Genomic DNA, 23445 nt, shown 5'->3' with positions numbered 1-23445 from the left:
TCTGCTAAACTTAAAAGGTTTGCTCTTGGAGGGCATACTCATTCTAATGTCAAATGTAAGCAATGTCTTACAGCTGGACCTTCTGGTCCTGGCACTCCTCTCTCTCCTTGAAACCCTGGATCTCCTCTTGAACCATTGCAGCCATCAATCCCAGGTTTGCCTCTTGACCCTGGAGGTCCAGGATAGCCCTGTGGAAAAAAATAACATATATATATATATATATATATATATATATATATATATATATATATATATATATATATATATATGATATGTTTATAAATTGCAAATATATTCTTAGCATTTGAACAAAATAGTTCACATGACTGGGTACCCAAATAGGAAATTGTCCATTGTTCAGACATTCTCTCTTTTTTATTAGGTGTTGTTGTCAAATCATAACATCCTGCCATATCAAGTGATATAGTGATTTCTCATTTTTGAAAACATCATTTAACCTGTTTGAAAACCTAGGGATCCAAATGCATCATTTTCATTCTCCCAGCTATCACACTTCCTTTTTCAGTGTGTTAGCTAAAATTTGCAAGTCATTATATTTCTCCTCTACATATGGATATAAAGAAAAGTAAGGCATTGTCTTAGGTTTGGATTAAATCTGTAAGTATGACTTAAATGAATTTCATTTTTTTAAATGAGGATTTTTCAAAGATTACTTACAGGTATGCCATCCAAACCTGGGAAACCAGGCACTCCTGTTGGCCCCTAAAAATATCAGAAAGCACAATCAACATAAAGTATCCTCCATGATTAGAATATCAAGTTAATTTAATGAAATAATAAACCATGGGCTAAAAAAAGGTTTCATTGTATTATTTATTTGATTTTTAATACTAAGAAATATAATTTTTAATGCTTTTGTAATTAAAATGGCATTTAGATGACCAGGAGAAAATATTACATCTTAAATTTATAAAACAAGTTTAACCTTATCTCCTTTATCTCCTACTGGTCCAGGAAGTCCACTGTCACCTTTCATTCCTTTCTCTCCTGGCAATCCAATGGGTCCCGGAGGTCCTAAATCTCCAATAGGGCCTTGGGGTCCTAAAGGTCCAGGTTGGCCCTGAAAAGAAGAGAAGGTAGGGTTCTGAAGTAACTGGCTCTAATCTGAAGAAATGTTTCCCTGGACTGTTATCATTCTGCAAGAAATTGTAAGTAAAGGAATATTTTGACTTAATGGAAATACAAATGATACAGCACATGCAGAAGTCTCACAAGACCTTACTCTGCTTATTTTTTATAGTATTTATATATTTAGTTATAGGCTGATACTTCCTCTCTTCCTTCACTAAGTCCTGTAAAATTGATTCCTCAATTCCGAGACTATGGCAGCAAGACATAAACTCTGGAAAGTCCTACCAAAGCTGGAAAAGTTTAAAGTATTGGTCTGATAATAGATCCTTGTCATCCAAAGGATTTTCTAGATCTTTTGGGGAAGATTCATCTCCAAAAGTTTGACCACACACACACACACACACACATTAATATATTCATACATATACATACATACATATAGAAAACATTTACATGTGTATTATATTAAGGTACAAAAAGGGGTTACAAATTGTGGCAGTGGAGAAATCAAACATCCTTTAAGCATCAAATAAAATATTCCTTCTCTTTAGAATATCAAAGAACTAAAAGGAAAAGTTTCCTTCCCTATAACAAGTAAAGCAAAAGAAGAAAAATTGCCTGGATGAATCTTTTTAATTCAAATGGCACATAACTTTACAATTGGGGGAATGGGAGTGGGAGTGGGAAGAGGACAGTGTTTACTTTTCTTAACTTCCTTTGCCTGATTCTTCATTTAGATCAGATTCTGTTTCATACACTCAGAAGGACAAAAACCGCACTTATTATGTGTATGATCTTGGACAAGTCAATTCACTTTTCTAATTTAATGAGAATAGTAATACATCCCCTATAAAAATGAATGCTGAACTTGAAATTTTATATTCAGAACAGATACTTCAGTTAATTCTTCTGCCACATCTGAAATGAGCCAGAACTCTGGCATGGAAGAACGAGAAATCACAGAAGAAAGAAAAAAGATTCTCTGTGTCTTCTTTGACATGAGAGCACTGAATGCCACAACTATTGTGGTCTTATAGAGGAAGTGTACACTGAATAAAAGGGAAATGAAAAATCCTTTGTCAGACTTACTCTTATCATTGACTAAGAGTGTAAAGAGCAAAATTTCTGGTCATATATAAATCTGTGACACTCTGACTCTGTTTCCTTTTCAAATTTGGGGCATCCTTTTAAAGGGAGTTACTTTTCCTTCTTTCTATAAGTCCACAAAGGAAGCATTGAGAAGGTCAGCCAGTCAATAAGCAATTTTAAGTACGTACAATGTGCTGAGCACTGACCAATTATATCAAACTATTTCCCTCTTTTTGCCCTCATCAACCCAAACAAACAATAATATTCAATCAGAAAAACCATGAGCATTTAGAAATTTCAGGAGGAAAAAGTTTGTTTTTCCCTGCCTATTTATTTGATTTCAATGAATACCCCCAAAGATCTGATACCTCTAACAAGGGTGGTTTTGATAACCTTGGGCTTCTCTCCCAGTTCTTATAGCTCAATGGTGCTTTTAAAAACTGTTTTCTTTCCTACTGGAGATCTCTAACTAAATTTCCCAATTCCAATTTTGATCTTGTATGTATAAATTTTCCTCCTTTTTGAGCCAAATTTTCATCAAATAAAAATACATGGAAAATTGGCAAGATGAAGGTAGGCCTTTGTGAATATTAGAACTTGCTCAATAAATTAAAAATATATCTCAACAGGGCATGATGGCACATGCTTGTTATTTCTGTTAGAGGGAAAACTAAGATTGGTATTTGACATTGCAAGCTTTCTGTTATGGAGGGGCTAAAGTTGGCCGGTATCTAAACTAGGTCCAGTAATAATATGGCAAGTCCCCAGATGTGGGGTGGGGCTGGGGTTCTACCAGGTCCAAGGAGGAATGAATTCATCCAGGTTATAAATGAAGTGGATCAAAGCCTCTGTGCCTCAAGAACAAGAGTGGGAGGGGCTGCTACCTTTTCAGATTGGAGAAGACAGAGAAGAGCAACAGAACAACCATCTCTTCAAACCTAGTGTCTTAAAGGAAATTTGGGGGAAAAAAGCAAAAAAGTGGGTGGGGGCAGCTAGGTGGCACAGTGGATAGAGCACTGGCCCTGGAGTCAGCAGGACCTGAGTTCAAATTTTTTCTCAGATATTTGACATTTACTAGTTAAGTGATCCCGAACAACTGACTTAACCCCTTTGCCTCATGCAAAAAATAAATGAATGAATGAATGAATAAAAGATAAATAAGTGAAAATTAAAAATAAAGGAAATTTGTAGCATTCAATTATAGACATAGAGGTTAGAATATAATTGCATTCAAGAAGTGTAGTCTGGCATGGAGGATGGAGCACTGAACTTTGGGGAAAGGCCTGGATTCAAATCCTGATTATATATACTATATGATCATAATCAACTCCAAAGGACAGGGACTAATCAATCCTCAGGTTTTCATCAAGCACTTAGTACTTACCTATCACTGTGGGTGTATACTAAACACTGGAGAGTGCAAGAAAAAAAACAAATATTATCCCTTCTTTCAAAGAGCTTATAATTTAATGTGGGCAACAACATACACATCAATGTACATAATCTGAGAAGACAAAGAAGATGGAAGCCTTAGAGGAGAAAATACAGGAATCTGGAGGACACCAGGAAAGAAGAGGGCACTTGGGATTCTAAGAAAAAATGAGGAAAGAGCATGACAGGTATGGGAGAAGAGCTGGAAAAAAGCATAAAGACAAAAACTGGAGTCTCTTGTGTAAGGAATAGCAAGGAGATCAGTATGGTGAGACTACAGAAGGGAGTGACATGTGAACAGACTGGAAAGCAAGGAAGGAAGGAGGTTATAAGGCTTCTAATACCATCTACATGGAGTTTTGTCAAAAAAAATTGCTTTGTAAACCTTAAAAGGCTAAAGAAATGTGAGCTACATTTACAGAAATTAGGTCTTGCATTTCTTAATTTACTGTAAATACTGTAGAAAAAGAAATAGAAAATACCTATGAAAAATAATTCACTTACACTTAGTTACTCCTGACTACTAAGGAAAAACAAACTCCTTAATTTTTTTTCTTTAAATTCAAAAGACAGGAAATGTGGTACAGTTGCATTAAGAAAGACTTGGATTGGGGCAGCTAGGTGGTGCAGTGGATAGAGCACCAGCCCTGGAGTCAGGAGTACCTGAGTTCAAATCTTGTCTCAGACACTTAATAATTACCTAGCTGTGTGGCCTTGGGCAAGCCACATAACCCCATTTGCCTTGCAAAAAACTAAAAAAAAAAAGACTTGGATTGGAGACCTCAGACTTCAGCCTCCTGTTCTCAGATTTAGATAAATCTAATCATTAAAAAAAACAAGAAGGAAGTTAAGGAGGTAAACAGATTGTCAGAAAACCTAGATATGATAGACCTATGGAGGAAATTGAATGGGGATAGAAAGGAATACACTTTTTTTTTTCCTGCAGTACATGGCACTTACACAAAAATTGACCATGTACTAAGGCATAAAATCCTACTGATTAATTGCAGAAAGGCTTAACTAGTGAATACATCTTTCTCAGATCATAATGCAATAAAAATCATGTGCAATATTGGGCCAGGGAGATATAGACCCAGAACTAATTGGAAACTAAATAGCCTCATTTTAAAGAATGAGTGGATCAAGCAACAAATTATAGAATGAATAAATTATTTCATCCTAGATAATGACAATAATGAAACAACATACCAAACCTGTGGGATACAATTTGACAATCTAAGTGAAATGGATGAATATTTACAAAAATATAAGTTGCCCAAATCAGATGAAGAGGATATTAAAAACCTAAATAACCCCATCTCAGAAAAAGAAATTCAACAAGCCATTATTGAACTCCCTAAGAAAAAAATCTCCAGAGCCTGATGGATTCACAAGTGAATTCTATCAAATATTTAAGGAAAAATTGGTTCCAGTTCTATATAAATTCTTTGGGAAAATAGTTGAAGATGGAACTCTGCCTAACTCTTTCTATGATACCAATGTGGTACTGATACCTAAACCAGGAAGAGTTAAAACAGAAAGAAAACTATAGACCTATCTCCCTGATGAATATAGATACAAAAATCTTAAATATAATCTTAGCAAAACGATTACAAGTTATCACTAGGATAATACATTATGATCAAGTAGGATTTATCCCAGGAATGCAAAGTTGATTCAATTTTAGGAAAACTGTTAGTATAATTAATTATATCAATAACAAATCTAACAGAAATTATATGATCATATTAATAGATGCTGAAAAAGCTTTTGACAAAATACAACACCCATTCCTACTAAAAACACTAGAGAGTGTAGGAATAAATGAATTATTCCTCAGAATAATAAGCAGTATCTATCTGAAACCATCAGCAAACATTATATGCAACGGAGATAGGCTAGAGGCATTCCCAATAAGATTGGGGATGAAACAAGGATGCCCATTATCACTACTATTCAATATCGTATTAGAAATGTTAGCTTCAGCAATAAGAAAAGAAAAAGAAATTGAAGGAATTAGAATTAGGAAGGAAGAAACAAAACTTTTCACTCTTTGCAGATGACATGATGTTATATACCTAGAGAATCCCAAAAATTCACCTAAAAAACTACTAGAAATAATTAGCAACTTCAGCAAAGTAGCAGGATATAAAATAAACCCTCATCCTCAACATTTCTATATATGACTAACAAGATATAGCAGAAAGAGCTAGAAAGAGAAATCCCATTCAATGTAATCTCAGACAATATAAAATACCTGGGAGTCTATTTGCCAAGGCAGAATCAAAAACTTTTTGAAAACCATTACAAAGCACTTCTCACACAAATAAAATCATATTTAAATAACTGGGCAAACATGAACTGTTCATGGATAGGCCGAGCTAATATAATAAAAATGACAATTCTACCAAAACTAAACTACTTGTTTAGTGCCCTACCAATCAAAATTCCAAAAAAATTACTGTAATAAGTTAGAAAAAGTTATAAGCAAAGTTATATGGAAACATAAAAAGTCAAGAATTTCCAGGAATTCAATGAAAAAAGTACAAAAGAAGGTGGTTTAATCTTACAATCTGAAATTATATTATAAAGCATCAGCCATCAAAACTGTCTGGTATTGGCTTAGAAAAAGAGTGGTGGACCAGTGGAATAGACTACGTGCAATAGCAGGACATGATTATAGTAATCTGCTGTTTGATAAACTCAAAGAGTCCAGCTATTGGGATAAAAACTCTCTCTTCAATAAAAACTGTTGGGAAAGGGGCAGCTAGGTGGCGCAGTGGATAAAGCACCGGCCCTGGAGTCAGGAGTACCTGGGTTCAAATCTGGTCTCAGACACTTAATAATTACCTAGCTGTGTGGCCTTGGGCAAGCCACTTAACCCCATTTGCCTTGCAAAAACTAAAAAAAAAAACTGTTGGGAAAATTGGAAGTTAGTATGGAAGAAACTTAGATTAGACCAACACCTCATACCCTATAGCAAGATAAGATCAAAATGAATACAGGATTTAGACATAAAAAACAATATTATAAGCAAACTAGAAGATCAAGGACTAGTGTACTTGTCAGATCTATGGAAAGGGAAGCAGTTTATGACCAAGGAAGAGATGGAAAACATCATTAAAAACAAATTAGATAATTTTAATTACATTAAATTAAAAAACTTTTGCACAGACAAAACCACTGTAACCAAGATCAAAAGAAATGTAGTAAATTTGGAAACAATTTTTATAGCTAGTATTTCTGACAGAGGACTCATTTCTAAAATATACAGAGAACTGAGTCAAACTTAAAAAAAAAAACCAAGCCATTCCCCAATTGACAAATGGTCAAAGGATATGCAAAGGCAATTTACAGATGAGGAAATCAAAGCAATCCATAGCCATATGCAAAATTGCTCTAAATCGGTACTTATTAGAGAAATGCAAATTAAAACATCTCTGAGATACTACCTCACACCTCTCAGACTGGCCAATATGATCAGAAAGGACTATGATCAATGTTGGAAGGGATGTGGGAAATCTGGAACACTAATACATTGTTGGTGAAGCTGTAAACTCATCCATCCTTTCTGGAGAGCAATTTGGAATCATCTCCAAAGGGCAACAAAAATGTGCTTACCCTTTGACACAGCAATATCACTACTGGGCCTATACCCTGAAGAGATTATGAAAAAGGGTTAAAAACATCGCTTGTACAAAAATATTCATAGCAGCCCTGTTTGGGGGCCAAAGAAATGGAAAATGAGTGAATGTCCTTCAGTTGGGGAATGGCTTAACAAACTGTGGTATATGTATGTCGTGGAACACTATTGTTCTATTAGAAACCAGGAGGGATGGGAATTCAGGGAAGCCTGGAGGGATTTGCATGAACTGATGCTGAGTGAGAGGAGTAGAACCAGAAAAATATTGTACACCCTAACAGCAACATGGGGGTGATGATCAACCTTGATGAACTTGCTCATTCCATCAGTGCAACAACCAGGGACAATTTTGGGGTATCTGCAATGGAGAATAACCATCTGTATCCAGAGAAAGAATTGTGGACTTTGAACAAAGACCAAAGACTATTACCATCAAATTAGGAGGAAAAAAGTTATATTATTATTATGTAATTTTACTATCTCTTATACTCTATTTTCCTTCTTTAAAGATATGATTTCTCTCTCATCACATTCTTCTGAGATCAATGTATACCATGGAAACAATGTAAAGAGTAACAGAATGCCTTCTGTGGGGGGTGGTGGGAGGGAAGCAAGATTAGGGGAAAATTGGAAAGCTCAAAATAAATAAATTCTTTCTAAAGAGAAAAAATATAGCATATCTTGAGATAAATTTTTTATAACAAAAATAAATAAATGTCCCACTACAAAATAAAAGAAATCCTACCTTTCACCTAGGTATGATATTTTAGACTCTTAAATCTCTCTGTGCCCCAAGTAATGAACCTATGAATTGTAGAAAAATTGTGCATTGATAGAGAAAATTTCCTCATCCAGAATTCCCCATATTGATAAAAAATTCAAAAGTTAACTTTTTTTTGTTATGTGCTGTATGTCCTTTAGACAAATACCCAATTTATACCATGACTCCCCAAATTCCTGCTACGGAAATCGTATCCTTTGTATAAAACATTGAACTTTAGGATAACAGATCTAAAATTACAACCAAAAAGTAATACTTAAAATGTAATGAAAATTTAGACAGAAATGGTGCATTAATATTTTCTTAAATTTCTTCCTTAGAGGATTTCATTTTACATATTTAGTGCTTAATGAATGAGGGAAAAGGGGAGGGAGAAGAAGATAGGGGAAGAGAGAAAGAAAGGGAGTGAGGAAGAGGGAGAAAGAGAAGGTGAGGGAAAGGGAGAGGATGAGAGAGTGAGAAAGAGAGAGAGAAAAAAAAGGAGAGGAAGAAGAGAGAATAAAAGAGAGGGAGAGAGAAAGGAAAGGGCTGAGGAAGAGAGAGAGAGAGAGAGAGAAAGAATCATCTAGGGTCTTAATTTAAATTCAGTACAACAATAAACAGGTAGAATTTTTGCACAAAACTCCTGAAACTTGACCTTTTGAGGATCCAGGCAAACAATTATTACATAGAAAGTCAAAAGTTCCAACACCACTTTGGAAATTTGAATAATATGGTTCCAAGTAAAGTTCTCTACTTTTTCTCAGACTCCTACTTTCTCTACTAGAAGGTAAATTAGTAAGGAAGACAAATGGTAGGGGTGGCTAGGTGGCCCAGTGGATAGAGTACCAGCCCTGGAGTCAGGAGGACCTGAGTTCAGAATTGACCTCAGACATGTAATCATTACCTAGCTGTGTGACCTTGGGCAAGTCACTTAACCTCATTTTCTTAAATTTAAAAAATTTTTAAAAAGACAAATGGTAAAATAAATAAGTTGAGGGTTTGGGTACAATTTAATCATTTTCAATGAAGGTCCAGCATTGATGTCTCATTATAGAATGGAGTGGACCCTGGGTCTTTGAAGCATAGTTGCTGACACATGGCAGATGTTTAAGACATGCTTGTGCTGGCTTAGGTGAGCCCAGTGCAAGTTTGTTAGGTTTATCCTAAGGGGAAAATATCTGAGTGTGGACCAAGCAAGAAACCAGGCATCTGCTGTCCAAGAACCAGCTGACTAAGAAGATCTAGAGGTGGGGCAGCTCGGTGGCATAGTGGATAGTGCACTGGCCCTGGAGCCAGGAGGAGTTGATTTCAAATTGGGCCTCAAACACTAATAATTGCCTAGCTCTGTGACCTTGGGTAAGTCATTCTTAACCCCATTGCCTTAAATAAATAAAAAAAATTTTTAAAAAGATCTAGATTGTGCATCACCAGAGTTGGCCCTCAGAGCAAGAGGACCATCTGCAAAAAGAAAGAATATCATCTGCAACATTTTGCCAGAAAATCCTGTTGATTTTTTAAAAAATTTGAGCTAATTCTCATATACATCCTTCCCTCTTCAGCCTACTTGCCAGCCCTCGTATGGATCTCACAGTTATCCTTCCTCTATCAATAACTTCCACCCTCCTTGATTCCAACCTCTTCCCCTCCAATCTACCTTGCATACCTCACTGCAAAGTCAATCTTCCTTCGACATCACAAACATCTCATTGTTTTCCACCACCACCATCATCATCATCATCATCACAATATTAATATAATATTTGCTAGATCTCAGGCACTGTGCTAACTGCTTTATAAATCTTATTCCATTTGATCTTCACAACCCTAGAAGGTATTATTTATTAGTGTTCACATTTTACAGTTGAGGAAACTGAGGTGGAGAATTTATGTATTCCATATCTCCCTCTTCCCTATTGCATTAAGCCTAAATCCACTTCCAATTTTCGAAATTCTTCAGACAATGACTCCTCACTCCTAATGGACCTTATTTGCCACAGCTTCTGAACATACCCTTTCTGCTAAAGGTCTTGCCTTCATTTCCACTTTTGGGTATTTCCTGATGTTACTTCCTTCACTTGGAATTATCTGCTTTATTTTGCCTATCCACATTCTGCACACTTTCTTAGACCCAGATTAAGTCCTTCTACACACCTATAGCTTTCTTTAACCCCTTGAACCTTCATTAATTTTCATCACTCTCCCTTCCTACCTTCCTTCCTCCCTTCCTTCCTCCTTCCCTTCTTCCCTTTTTCTCCTCCTTCCTTTCTTCCTTATTTCCTTCCTTTCTTCCTTCCTTCCCTCTTTCTCTTTTTCTCTTTCCTTCTCTTCCTTCCTTTTATCCTGACCCCATCCCTAGCATTAATTCCTTCCTCCTTTCCTCCTCCCCAGCATTAATTCTTTCTTCCTTTCCTCTCTCTCATTCCCTTCTTCCCTTCCCTTCCCTCCCTTTCCTCTCTTCCTAGCCTCCCTCACTTCCTTCCTTCCCTCCTTTCCCCTTTCCTTCTGCTTTCCCCTTCCCCTTCCCCTTCCCCTTCCCCTTTTCATTCCCTTTCCCTTCCCCATTATTAGTGCAACAGTCACAGTTCCCCTCCTTCGACCTGCTTTGGTCCAGATGGCCCTTCCTTGGGTGCCCTGGTGGTCTCGTACCCAATCGACATAGCCCACAGAAGTTCAGAAATCTGGACTTTAAGAGATGAGCCAGGCTCTAGATCACCACATCACACCAGATCCCCTCATTGATTCTCCCTTCTGGCCAGCCATTACACTTGTGATCTATGCCACAAAACGGATCACTTAAAGGAGGTCCACTGCAGTGGGGAAAGAATGAGATTTGGAATGAGATGATTTTCTTTCCAATTCTAATTCACATCTGTGGGATTTTTGAACAAATCACTTTCTCTCTTGGGACTTTAGCTTGTCAAAGGAGGGCTAGATAATGGAATGCTTGTGACTTCTACCAGCTCTAAAGGCTGAGAGATCCTAGAGTATGCTGTCTTGTGTTGAATACTTTTTATTGTTACAGATAATGATGATGCTAATAATGATAGATATCAGCTCCTTAAGCATAGAGACTTACTTTTTTATATATATTTATATTCTCCACCACACCCACCATTACAGGTTCTTGAACATCATAGACTTACTATAAATATTAATTAACTGGTTAATTAATTGATTAAGAGATATCATTAAAAAAATCAGAATTCTTGGGGCTTTTGAAGGGTTTTTAAGGCTGCTTGGTTGTGACTAAGTCAGAGAGCCACTGGGTGTCACTGTTACTTCACCAAACAACAAAGAGGACTGCAATTTAGCAAGATTTGGAAAGTCAATTAACTTTTGAATATTCAGTCATTATTTATAGGTAAAGATCTATGTGAGGGACTGTGGTAATAAAAGGAACCAGGTCCAGCGGATCGAGTTCTGAATCTAGAGTCAGGAGGAACTGAATTCAAAATTGACCTTAGCTACTGAAGAGTTGCATTAATCTAAAAATGTTATTTAACTTCTGTCTGCTTCAATTCCCTCAACTGTAAAATGGAGTTAATGATAGCTCCTACCCCCCAGGATTGTTTTTGAGGATCAAATGAGATAATAATTATAAAGCATTTAATGTAGTGGTACAGTGGAAAGAGTGCCAGGCCTAGAATTAGGAAAACTCAGCTTTGTGAGTTCAAATGTAGACTCAAATACTTACTAGCTTTGTGATTCTGGGCAAGTCACTTCACCCTGTGACTCAGTTTCCTTATCCATAAAATGAGCTGAAGAACAGGGCAGTTAGTTGGTACAGAGGATAGAGGACCAATCCTGAAGTTCAAATCTGACCTCAGACCCTTAACAATTACCTAACTGTATGACCTTGGGTAAGTCATTTAACCCCATTGCCTCTCAAAAACTAAATAATAATAATAATAATAATAATAATGAGCTGGAAAAGGAAATGACAAAATATTCCAGTAATTTGTCAAGAAAGCCGAGTCAAAAAAATTGGATGACTGAGAATGACTTAACAGTAATAAAATTATTGATACTGTTATGAGTTCCCTTTAGAAATAAACCCAATCATTCATCCAGATGTAAAAATTTTTTAAAAGCACAAATTTTAAAATATAAAAGAAAGTACTATGTTAGTCCTCAAAGAATTTACAGTAAAATGAGAGAGACAAAATCAATCTTTGGAAAGTCCCCTTGATATACTTCCCTCCATCCCTGTACCTAAAAATCAAGATACTGACACTTGAACAACAATCACATGAGAAAACTCCATGGACTTTGGTGAATGCAGGTATTTGATACTATGGTTGTATCTTTGAGTACCTTATATTCAAGTACCCAAGAGTGAAGTCAATCACTCTTCTTTACATACCTATGACATACCTTATACATACCTTTACATATTTATAGTTATTGGCAGTCTATAAAGTCCATGAGATCAGAGACCACTGATATTGCAAACCTTTTCTTCTCCCCCAGCACCTTTTTCAGTTTTCCTACAAATACTGGTACTTGATGCATGTTTGTTTGGAGGGGGAGGGGGGAGGCAGATGAATTAATTGCATTTTGAAGGATAAAAATAAGTGTAAGGTTTGTTATCTGCTCTCCAAGGGCTTAGACTATAGTAGAATTGAATTTATAAAGGAACAAAATTAGACTGAATTTAAATAAGAAAAAAAACCTAAAAATGAGACCTTTACAAAAGTAGAATGTGCTGCTTGACCATTGTTAAAAATCTGGATGTCCAGGAATGATGACTTGGGGAGTGGCTGAGACTGGTGGATTGTATTAGCTCTGTTTCTGAGCTGTAGTGGGGCTAAAGCAATATGGCAAGCAATATATACCAATTTGGTGAGCCTCCCAGGCTTTGGAGGATCTCTTAGCTGTCTGAGGAGGGGAAAACTGGCCCAGGTGGGCATAATTGATAAGCCTTGGGGTTGTGCCCATGAGTGACACTGTATTGCCAGCCTGGGCAAGATATGGAGATCTATTCTCAAAAAAAGAAAATGAAAGGAGTTGAATGATTATTTATTAGAAATACTGTTAGATGTAATTTTTAATCAAGTAGAGTTGAATTAGACTGCCTCTAAGGGCCTTATTTTGTTAAGAATTAGGTCTGAGATTCAGTGATATCAATCCTACATTGGTTGAGTGACTATGAGATGAAGACAGATTGGCTCATTCTTCTTTGGCTAGAAATCCCCACTGGTCACTAAAGTGAGATGTGAAAGTCTGTAATCTAGCCTACATCCCAGCTCCTGAGTAAACTGTATGTGGAACACATTTGACTTCGGTTCAAAGGTCCAGTTTCTATTCACTAGGCCATTAATCCTAGCCAAAAAATGAATTTCCCATTAAAGAGAGATTATTTACTTAACAAAAAGCTCAAGGTAGGTAGGGAAAGGATTTGAAGTAGTTCTCTTTCTATCCAGATACCCCCACACTCCTGCCATACTTACCTCCATTTTATCTTTACTAATTAAAAATATCTCCCATTTGCAGAGCATCACACCAGCAATAGAGAGAAAAAAATCTAGATAAAGTACAAGGTTTGCCCTCAAGGAGCTTATAGACTGGTAGGGAGATTAAATAGAATCACAATTATTGTAAGACATTGTTTTAGAAAGATATGTATCAGATTTCTAGGTGAATTACTGGGGAGAAAGCTAAAGGGAGTTACTTTTATGACGCAAGAAATGGACAGTTGAATGATTACCAATATCAGATTACTTGCTATCCTCTGGAGATGGGAGGGGAGAGTGGAAGGGAGAAAACTTCACAAAAATGAATGTTGAAAACTATCTTTAAATATAATTGAAAAACTAAATTTAAATTTAAGTTCAAATTCAAATTAAAAAAAGTATTGGGCAGTTGAATATCTCATCCTCTCCCTTGGTCTTAGCTAATGGTCTCTCAAGACTTTGCTAGAAGCTAACTGGTTAAGTTAATTGTTGCTAATTGTTCATTGTAATTGCTAATTTCAATTGTCAATTATTCTTTGCAGTTAATTATTAATAGTCAAGCAATGAAATCTATTTGCAAATCAAACAATTAAATAATGTCTATTGAGTATATACCCTGTACAGACCACATTGGAAGGGTCAGTACTATGAGTATCACATTTTGGTAAGGCCATTTCTAATTTGGAGAATGTCCACAGGAAGGTGACCACCATGGTGGGAAGAATATAAAATTCACACCATGTGAGAACTGGTTAAAGGAACTAGGGACATTTAGTCTGGAGGAGATAATGTAAAAGAGACTTTATAGCTGTCTTCAAGTATTTGAAGTACTGTCAGATGAAAGAGAAATTACTTATTCTCCTTGGACCCAAGGAATAGAACTAAGAAAAATGAATTGCTATCGAAGAAAGGAAGATTTAGTTTTGATATAAGAAAAAAACCTTCCAACAATTATTGTTCAGTTATGTCTGACTCTTCTCTATCCTATTTGGGGTTTTCTTGACAAAGACACTGGAGAGATTTGCCATTTCCTTCTCTAGTTTATTTTACAGAAGAGGAAATTGAGGCAAACAGGGTTTAAGTGATTTGCACAGGGGTACACAACTAGGAAGTGACTGAGAACAAATTTGAAGTCAGGAATATGAGTCTTCCTGACTCACGGCCCACTACTCTATCCTTTGTTCCATCTAACTGCCATTCTAATAATTAGTCAAAGAGGTCATCCTCTTATAGGAGGGATTTTTCCTCTACTTGAAAACTTTAAGAAAGATTTAGAATAAAGGGAATCCTTTGTCAGACACCAAGGGTCTAGATGTTTCTTATCCTCCCTACCTACAGTGAAATTTGGTAGTTATATGATTTTGTGATTCTCTCCTTGATCCTGTACTTACAGCCTTAATTCAGGTGAAATTCTAAACTCAGTCTATAGTCCAAAGCTATAGTGAGCATGATTCCCTCACCTCATATCCAGACATTAGGACTTCAGTACCCTACAACTCTATTTTACTTTATAATTTTGGAGAGGTTTTCTTTTTAAACAGATATGACCTTATTTAACCCTTCTAAAAAAATCCCATGAAAAACCATTATCTTATTATGTAATTTTACTATTTCACATTTTATTTTTCTTTCTTAAGGATTTGATTTCTCTGTCATCACATTGAACTGAGATCAATGTATACCATGGAAACAATGTAAAGACTACCAGAATGTCTTCTGTGGGGGATGGGGGGAGAGAAGCAAGAATGGGGGGAAAATTGTAAAACTCAAAATAAATAAAATCTTTCTAAAAAAAAATCCCATGACAGGGGCGGCTAGGTGGCGTAGTGGATAAAACACTGGCCTTGGAGTCAGGAGTACCTGGGTTCAAATCCGGTCTCAGACACTTAATAATTACCTAGCTGTGTGGCCTTGGGCAAGCCACTTAACCCCATTTGCCTTGCAAAAACCTAAAAAAAAAAATCCCATGAGTTAGGCAGAGCAAGTATTAAGATCTCCCTTTGGCTGATAAGGATACTGAGTTTAAGAGGTTGGTTCACTTCAGGTCATAAGACTAGCAAGTTATAGAACCAGGTCTAAGAGCCTGGGTTCCACATTGCCTTGCTTGTCTTTGTCCCCTTCTGAACTTCTTTCCGCTCTTTTCTGTGTATTTTTGGATCTGGTTCTCCTCCCATTACACACTTAAAGTAGCTTGATATGAGTTCAGAATGACCTACCTGGTTTGAGAGTAAATAATGAAAAGAGGTCAAGAAAGTCATGCCAAGCCACTAGGCTGTGGTACAGTAAAATTAACCCATGAAGACCTTCATTCTTACTCAGTGTCTACTATATGCAGGGTCCTATGGGGTACAAAGTTACAAAAACACAATCATTCCCTTCAAGGGTGTTTTTCCCAGGTCCTAACCCACTAATCTTTACTTAATTTTAGTTCTTAAACAGCCATTTACATTCCACACTGACATAGGGAAGTCAGACTTCAAAAGAGTAAATGAGATCTACCTCAAAGAATTGTCCAGAACTTTTTAGAACACACCTTCCTGTAAGAATGTGGAATATTTTTCTTGTTAGTATTCTAACCAAATTGAAACAACAGGGAGATTAATCCCCCCGCCCCAGTGGAATTTCAGAGCTTCAATCTCAGAAGCAATATTCATTAGATTTTTTTAAAAGAATTTTTAAAGAAAAAGATTACCAAAAAAGAAAAAGGAAAGAGGTTACATGCAGAGAACAGAATTTTTTTCCAAGATACTTCTCCCCATTTCTGGCCATTTTCCTCTTTTTCTTTCCCATGAATTTGTATTCTGAATCAAAACCTTCAAAATCTAGATGAACAAGGGACCCTTTAGGAAAATAACTAAGAGTGCTCAGCTAGAATGGATGTATAGTATGGAGTGAAATGTAAAAAAACATTGTGGCTTTACTGAAATTTGGGGGGTGGTTTTACATGAAATCATATTCCAAACTTCCTTCTTCATTGGGATGATGGAAGTAAAACTATTTCTGAGCCTGTTACATTAAGAAACTGGTTTTCTCTTTTCAGAAAATTTTCCTTCATATTCTCTGATTGCTAGATTAAAAACATGTGATTTGTTTTCAGGTATGAGACAGTTATACATATATATATTATAACTTGCCCTGCATAACAATTTTTTTCATATCAGAATAATGTGAAAAATAGGGAAATCAATATTTTTATTGCCCTTATCCAAATTTTAAATTTTCCTAGAAATCAAATTCATGGAAGGTTGCTGAAGTGTTCCCCCACTAGAATACAAGACTTTTGGAGGCAGGGATTGTTTTTCTATTTGTATTTATATTCCCTTATAAAGGGGAAAAACATATTTATATATGTATATGCATATATTCATACATGTGTGCATAAATGTATATGAATTTATAATCCTTTGTGGCAAGCCATCTAATGTTTGTTGACTTGTCTTAGAAGATGGGCACTGTGACGGATCGGATTATTTGGCTCTTCATGCCTACCTGCATAATGCCCTGATTACAATGGAAAATGGTCTTCAAGATGGCATGTATCCTCATTATTGAAAGTTATAATAAAAATGATCTAACTTCCAGTTCCCCAAATTCCCAGCCAGGAATTGAAGAATACCTGGTTATCAACTTTGTTGTTTCAAAATGCCACTTACTTTATCCAAGTTAACTGTTTGATCACTCACCCTAGATCCTTTTTCAGGAAAACACTGACAGATTGAACAATCTCGTCCTCCACAAGGTCCAGAGTACTTCTTTCCACCCTGAAAGTTAAAAAGAATATATTGTTTAGTAAGATAGTTTAATTTGGAATGAAAGGACATGAAACTATTTGAGCTAACTCATTGGAATTTGCTCAATTTTCCTTTTATCTTTCAGGTCTTAATACTGAATCAATCATACATACTGATCATCTAATGAAGATTTATTAATCACCTACATTGCCACACATTGCTAGGCACTGAGCATTCCAAGACAAAAACAAGGAATTCCTACTTCAAGGAATTTGTATTCAACTTAATTCAATATATATACTTATAAGTAAATGCAATTCACATAAAAAGAAAATATAATATTGGGGGGGGCTCTTTAGTAGGAGGGTGAATCAGGAAAAGAAATGTGGGAAATGATGCTTGGGCTGAACCAACTAGGAAAAAGGCAAGGGATTCTAAGAAGAGGGAATACATCCTATAACTGGAGGCTAGCTTATACGAAGGCACAGATGTGGAAATGAAATAATAATAACAGTAATAATAAATAGCAGCTACCATTTAAGCAATACTATAAGGTTTGCAAAATATTTTACAAATATCTCGTTTTATCTTCACAATAACCCTGGAAGGTAGGTGTTATTATCCTCATTTTATAAATGAGGAAAATGAATCAGCTAAAGGTTAAGTGACCTGCCCAGGGTCACACAATTGGTACCTATCTGAGGACAGATTTGAATATATATCTCCTGGACTCCAAGTCCATCAATCACTCCATTCACTGTGCCACCTAGTTTTGAAATATGGTGAAGAGGTGGTAATCCAGTTGGGCTGAAATGATGAAGTGATAATAATATTTAATAAAGTCTGAAGTCAAATTGTGATGGGCATGAAATATCAAAAAGAGAAGTTAGAATTTTATCCAACAGGTAATTGCTACTGGCATTTGCTAACTAGGAGAGTGATAAGTCAAACTTAGGACATGGGAAAATAATTTAGGCTTCTGTGTTAAAGGGGAGAGAAGAGAAAAAAGAGTGACTTGAGAAATGGAATAGAGTAATAGTACAGAAAAGAGAGAGAAGTAAGCAGAGTCCTAAGGACAGTTTAGGGCAAGGAAAGGTAGAAATAAAATGGAAAATATCACCATGGAAGACTCCTGAAGGCAACTTGTCACCACATGCATGATTGAGATCCATCTTACTTATAGATTGAATTATATAATAATATAAGGGATACATACTATGGTTTGAAAGGCATGTGAAAAATTCTTCCTGTTCTCAGTCTTCTTCAGAAACCTTTTCCCTGACTTCAAAACTAGTGGCTTACAACTGATGCCTCATTTCTATTGTATTACAAATTCAGTCCTTGGGCCTAAGACCTCCTGCATATCAAGATGCAAAGGCCACTCACAGAGACAAAAAATAATTACAAAAAAAAAGCAAAAAATAATGATAATTTAAATTAAATGTTTAAATTTATATTTGAATTTAAATGGTGAATAAGTTTATCACCATCTTTTCAATGTGGCAGATAACAAAAGATTTGATAATGTCAAGAAAGAAAGCCATAGCATTAGATTTGTGAATACTCAACAAAGTAAAAAGGAATTCTTACTAGCAATTTGACTTGTCCTCATTAGGGACAAACATTACCAAAGATTTTAACCTTAAGGAAAAACAAAATAGAATTAGGTTGAGACACATATTTTTAATTTAAGGGGCAATGGGGTTAAGTGACTTGCACAAGGTCACACAGCTGGGCAATTAATAAGTGTCTAAGGTCAAATATGAACTCAAGTCCTCCTGACTCCAGGGCTGGTGCTCTATCCACTGTGCCACCTAGCTGCCCCAAGGGAGACATTTATTGATAATTCTCTAAGTTGTAATCATCTACTTGTCTATATGGGGGGAGCAGGGCTAGCCAGAAAACTAGACACCAATCCCTTCCCCAAACCCCCCCACCCATGGCCATCTACCCTTGACTTAATAGCCTTGTCCATCTGGAGGTATGATCTGAAATGTAGGACCCCCAGCATAGGATGGGGGGGATGAAGGAGCAATGTGTGAAAAAAAGGTACAGGGAACACAGGAAGGGGTGTGTGAGGGTTTGGGGGAAGGAAGACATTCCAACAAAAGGAGAGTTTAAAAGACAGTCATCTCTTAGCACCTTGTTCATATGTTAATTGGCTTGATTACCAAGAGCTAGTTTGATATCTTTGATTGAACTTCTCCAAAATCCCTCTGTTCCCTAGTTTGATCAAAAGGAGGCATTATGAAATAGGGGAATTGCTAGTCCCTGTTAAAGAAATATGTTTAAAATTTATTCACTTTTTTTCTATAAAGATATGATGTAAAAACATGAACTATATGCTCAAACAAAAATAATATTCTTTCATCATAGGCCCAATATACTGTCACCACCAAGAGAAATAAATAGAACCTTTTCCCTTAGATTTTCATTGCTGTGTCCTAAACTCCTCCTCAATACTTTTCTTCCATTGTAAATTATCAGAATATCAAAACTCAGTCATCCATTAAGAATACAAGTCTTACCTTGAACCATTAAAAGTACAAGACTTAATTTGTTATTTTGAGAGGAATATCAAAGAAATCATGTGTGTGTGTGTGTGTGTGTGTGTGTGTGTGTGTGTGTGTGTGCAAATTACAAATAGATCTCAGAGTTCCAGAACTGAGCTCTGTCCAGCTACCTGGGTAGGCAAGTTCTCATTCTCAGGCCCTAAAGGAAGCAGGGTGACTTTGGTAACTACTTCTCCAGCCACAACTCTGGAGACACTTTTCTAAAGCAATGTTGCTCCATCAACTCCAGGCCTCATTTCCTTTCCACTCACCTACTTCCTCTGCCACATATGATACTCAGGGCAGTTAGGTGGTGAAATGGACAGATTGATTTGCCTGAAGTCATTAAAACTCATCTTCTGGGACACCTAGGTGGAGCAGTGGATAGAGCACTGGCCCTGGAGTCAGTAGAACCTGAGCTCAAATCTGGCCTCAAACATTTAAAATTAACTAGCTGGGTGATCTTGGGTAATTCACTTAACCCCTCCATTGCCTTACCAAAAAAAAAAAAAAAAAAGATGAATCTTCCTGGGGTAGCTAGGTTTTGCCTTGCAAAATAAAAAAAAATACTCATCTTTCTGAATTCAAATGTGGCTACAGACTCCTACCGGCTGTGTGACCCTGGATCAGTCACTTAACCCTGCTTGCTTCAGTTTCTTCATCTGTAAATGAACTGGAGAAGGAAATGGTAAAACCATTCCAGTATCTTTGCCAAGAAAACTTCAAAATTTCTTTCAAAACATATTTCTTCTTTCATATCTAGATAGCTAACTCATCTGACCTACTCGCCATTTTTCTCTTTTCTGCTTACCCTCTTCCAAAGACAGCAGTTTACCAAATATACTTTTAAAAGCCAAAAACATTTAAATAAATTAGCTGACTAATAGTTCAAAGGAAATAAACATACTTTTGAAGAGGTGAGCTACTCAACTCAGAAGTCTGGTATTCCACATACTAGGGAGATGACTTGAATGTGGCAATAACAAAAAGGGTGGTGAGAAAACATTCTGAACACAAATTTCAGTACTTTAAATCATTCTATCTAAGGATCAATCCTTGCCTAATATTAGTGTAAAATGGGCTTCCTGACCTCTTTATTTTTTTAAGGTTCATGTTTTGAAACCTAAAGCTGTGCTAAAATATTGTGGGAAGAATTGGAAATGGGGGGGAAGAAGAAGAAGAAGTAAGAAAGAAGTCATAAAACCTAAGAAGATTCAAATTTTAATCCCTGTTCTAACTACCAACCTTTAAACTGTGATTTTTGTGCAAAGTGCTGCTCCTGTAACAATGGAAAGTAGCTGATTTGTCATCAAAGGCTCAGCTATTTTTTAAATGTGCTGTCTTGGGCAAATCATTTTACCTTAGTCATCCTCATTCAGTTTCCCTGAAAAAAATTCTCAACTAAGTGGCTGAGCTATCAGTTTGGATAAAGGAAACATTGAAGTTGACAAATAGGGGTGGGGATAGGATTGGATGATCTCTGAGGTCCCCCTTAGATCTATGACAATGATGCTATGATCTCTGTCCTTCAGTTTCCTCATCTATAATATAAAAATTTAAAACAGATTACCTCTAAATTTTCTTCTAGAAATACCATCCCATACTTCTGTCAATTGGCTATTACCAGCTTCCAATGGGTAGCCAGATGGCACTGGCCCTGGAGTCAGGAGGCCAGGAGTTCAAATCCAGCCTTAGACACTTGACTCTTACCATTTTTATGACTTGGGGCAAGTCATTTAACCCTGATTGCCCTGCATCCAGGGCCATCTCTGGTTGTCCTGATTCTTATCTGGTCACTAGCCCCAAATGGTTCTGGAGGAGAAAGTGAGGCTGGTGACATAGCCCAGCATCCCCTCACTCAAATCCAACTCATGAGCTTGTCATGGCATCATTCCCTGATATCATGGTCTTCTTCAAGCATGATGGTCAAACATCTATCCATTACCAGCTCCCAACAATGAAAATCATTCCTCCACCTGAATACACACATATGCATGTGTGTGTACATACATACATACATACAAATACATAGAAACATAAACAAATCTTTTTTTTTAAGACAATTGGGGTTAAGTGATTTGCCCATGGTCAAACAGCTAATAAGTATCTGAGGCCAGAGTTTTAGAGTAGGTATCAATCCACTGTACCATCTAGCTGCCCCAAATATCTCCAGTCTCAAAGTCACTACTCATATTTCTTTCAATGGAAAAAAAAAGTGGTTGAAGAAAATGAAAAAAATTCTATTTAAGTATTATTCAGTAAGGCTACATATTTAAACAAACTATATATTTAAAGATACTTAAGTGAAGATGTTTTCACAAATTAGATAATTTAAATAAAAATGTATTGAAAACTTCCCCAAAATGCCCTAAAATCCCAAGAAACTTGTTATCTACAAATGTAGAATCATTAAGTTCAAAGTCAGTAGAAACTTATGATAAGGGTTTTTTTTTTTTTTAATGTTTCTAACCAAACCATGACTGCAAACAAGTTTGTAGGTAATCTGAACACTTGGGTCATTTGAGGTTGGAATACCCATTACTAAGTGTTCGGTGAAATCTCTAACAGGACAATGGATACACATCCACATTGATCATACCGGAAAAAGTGTTTCTTTTTACTTCTATTCTCAATGAGAGATTTGTGGCAGATGATTCTTTTGTTACATTTCAAGGAAGTGGGCACTTAAAAGGGTGATAGTGCCTACTAAAGATAGGTGAACATGTTTGCAACAGTCTACAGAAACAAAAAAACAGATGATGATAGAATTGAGATTTAAAACTGTTTCAAGTGAAAATGTAAACTTATAGGTCTCCCAGGCCCACCACCTCATTGCATAGACTTGTATAAGGAAGCAGAATCAATATTCAAATACAGTTTCTCTGACTATAATCCTTAAATATTTTTCTTGCTTTATAAATGCCAAATAGAATACCATTGTAACAATAAAGTGAATTCTTAAGGAGAGATCTCTTCTTCTAAGTAGAATAATGTCTGGATGGATGGATTATATTTTTTGCTTTATCTGTTTACATGATTTCAATAGTTTGAATAGCTACCTATCAGTGTGGAAACTTCCTTAACAAATACTGTTTAGGAATTGGTTCATAGTTAATAGTTTTAGGGAATTTCTCAGGATCACTGAGAGGTGAGTAATTTGTCTAAGATCACATAGTCAGTAGGTATCAGAGACAATCTGTAAACTCATCTCTTCCTGTTTCCCAAGCCAAATTTCTAGCCACTGTACCACAATCCCTTTCATGGTATATATTTTAGAAATAACTAAGCTATTGAGTTAGGCAAATAAAGTTTTAAAAATATAAACAAAACTCATCTAGATTACAGTATAGTCTGATAGTCTCAAAGGCAAACATCTCAGAATCCTAGGTAAAGAATAGGGATGGTTCACTTAACCTGAAGTATTTAAAGATATAATTAGAGGCAATGAGATATGTATGACTTAAGATTCCATTTAAGTTCAAGTTTCCTCATCTGTAAAATGGGAAGAATATTTGTACAATTTACCTTTGTAAATAGTTGTGGAGAAAGCACTCAGTAAAACTCATAAAAGTCATTCCAAAAGTTACTAATTTGTCCCAAATTTGTATCATTCTTTTTTAAAATCTGACTTTTATACAATGTTTCTTGTCTTATTTTGCGACACCATTGGATGTCAGTATTTTCTATGACA

At 36.1% G+C, this 23445-nt stretch overlaps 1 protein-coding gene across 3 annotated transcripts in view; it reads right to left on the bottom strand.

Annotated features, from left to right (window-relative positions):
* COL4A4 (collagen type IV alpha 4 chain) overlaps positions 1-23445 on the bottom strand; it is a 150182-nt gene that overhangs the window by 106611 nt on the left and 20126 nt on the right. For all 3 annotated transcript variants that reach the window (XM_074191244.1, XM_074191246.1, XM_074191245.1), the window contains 4 exons: positions 17155-17232; positions 947-1081; positions 679-723; positions 72-188 (listed from right to left, as the gene is read on the bottom strand). In XM_074191244.1, the coding sequence (XP_074047345.1) occupies positions 72-188; positions 679-723; positions 947-1081; positions 17155-17232 (375 nt within the window). The remainder of the gene's footprint in view (positions 1-71; positions 189-678; positions 724-946; positions 1082-17154; positions 17233-23445) is intronic.

Source organism: Macrotis lagotis, chromosome 6 (assembly GCF_037893015.1).
Source record: "Macrotis lagotis isolate mMagLag1 chromosome 6, bilby.v1.9.chrom.fasta, whole genome shotgun sequence".
In the NCBI taxonomy this organism is placed as follows: domain Eukaryota; kingdom Metazoa; phylum Chordata; class Mammalia; order Peramelemorphia; family Peramelidae; genus Macrotis; species Macrotis lagotis.
This window is presented reverse-complemented; position numbering and strand designations above follow the sequence as displayed.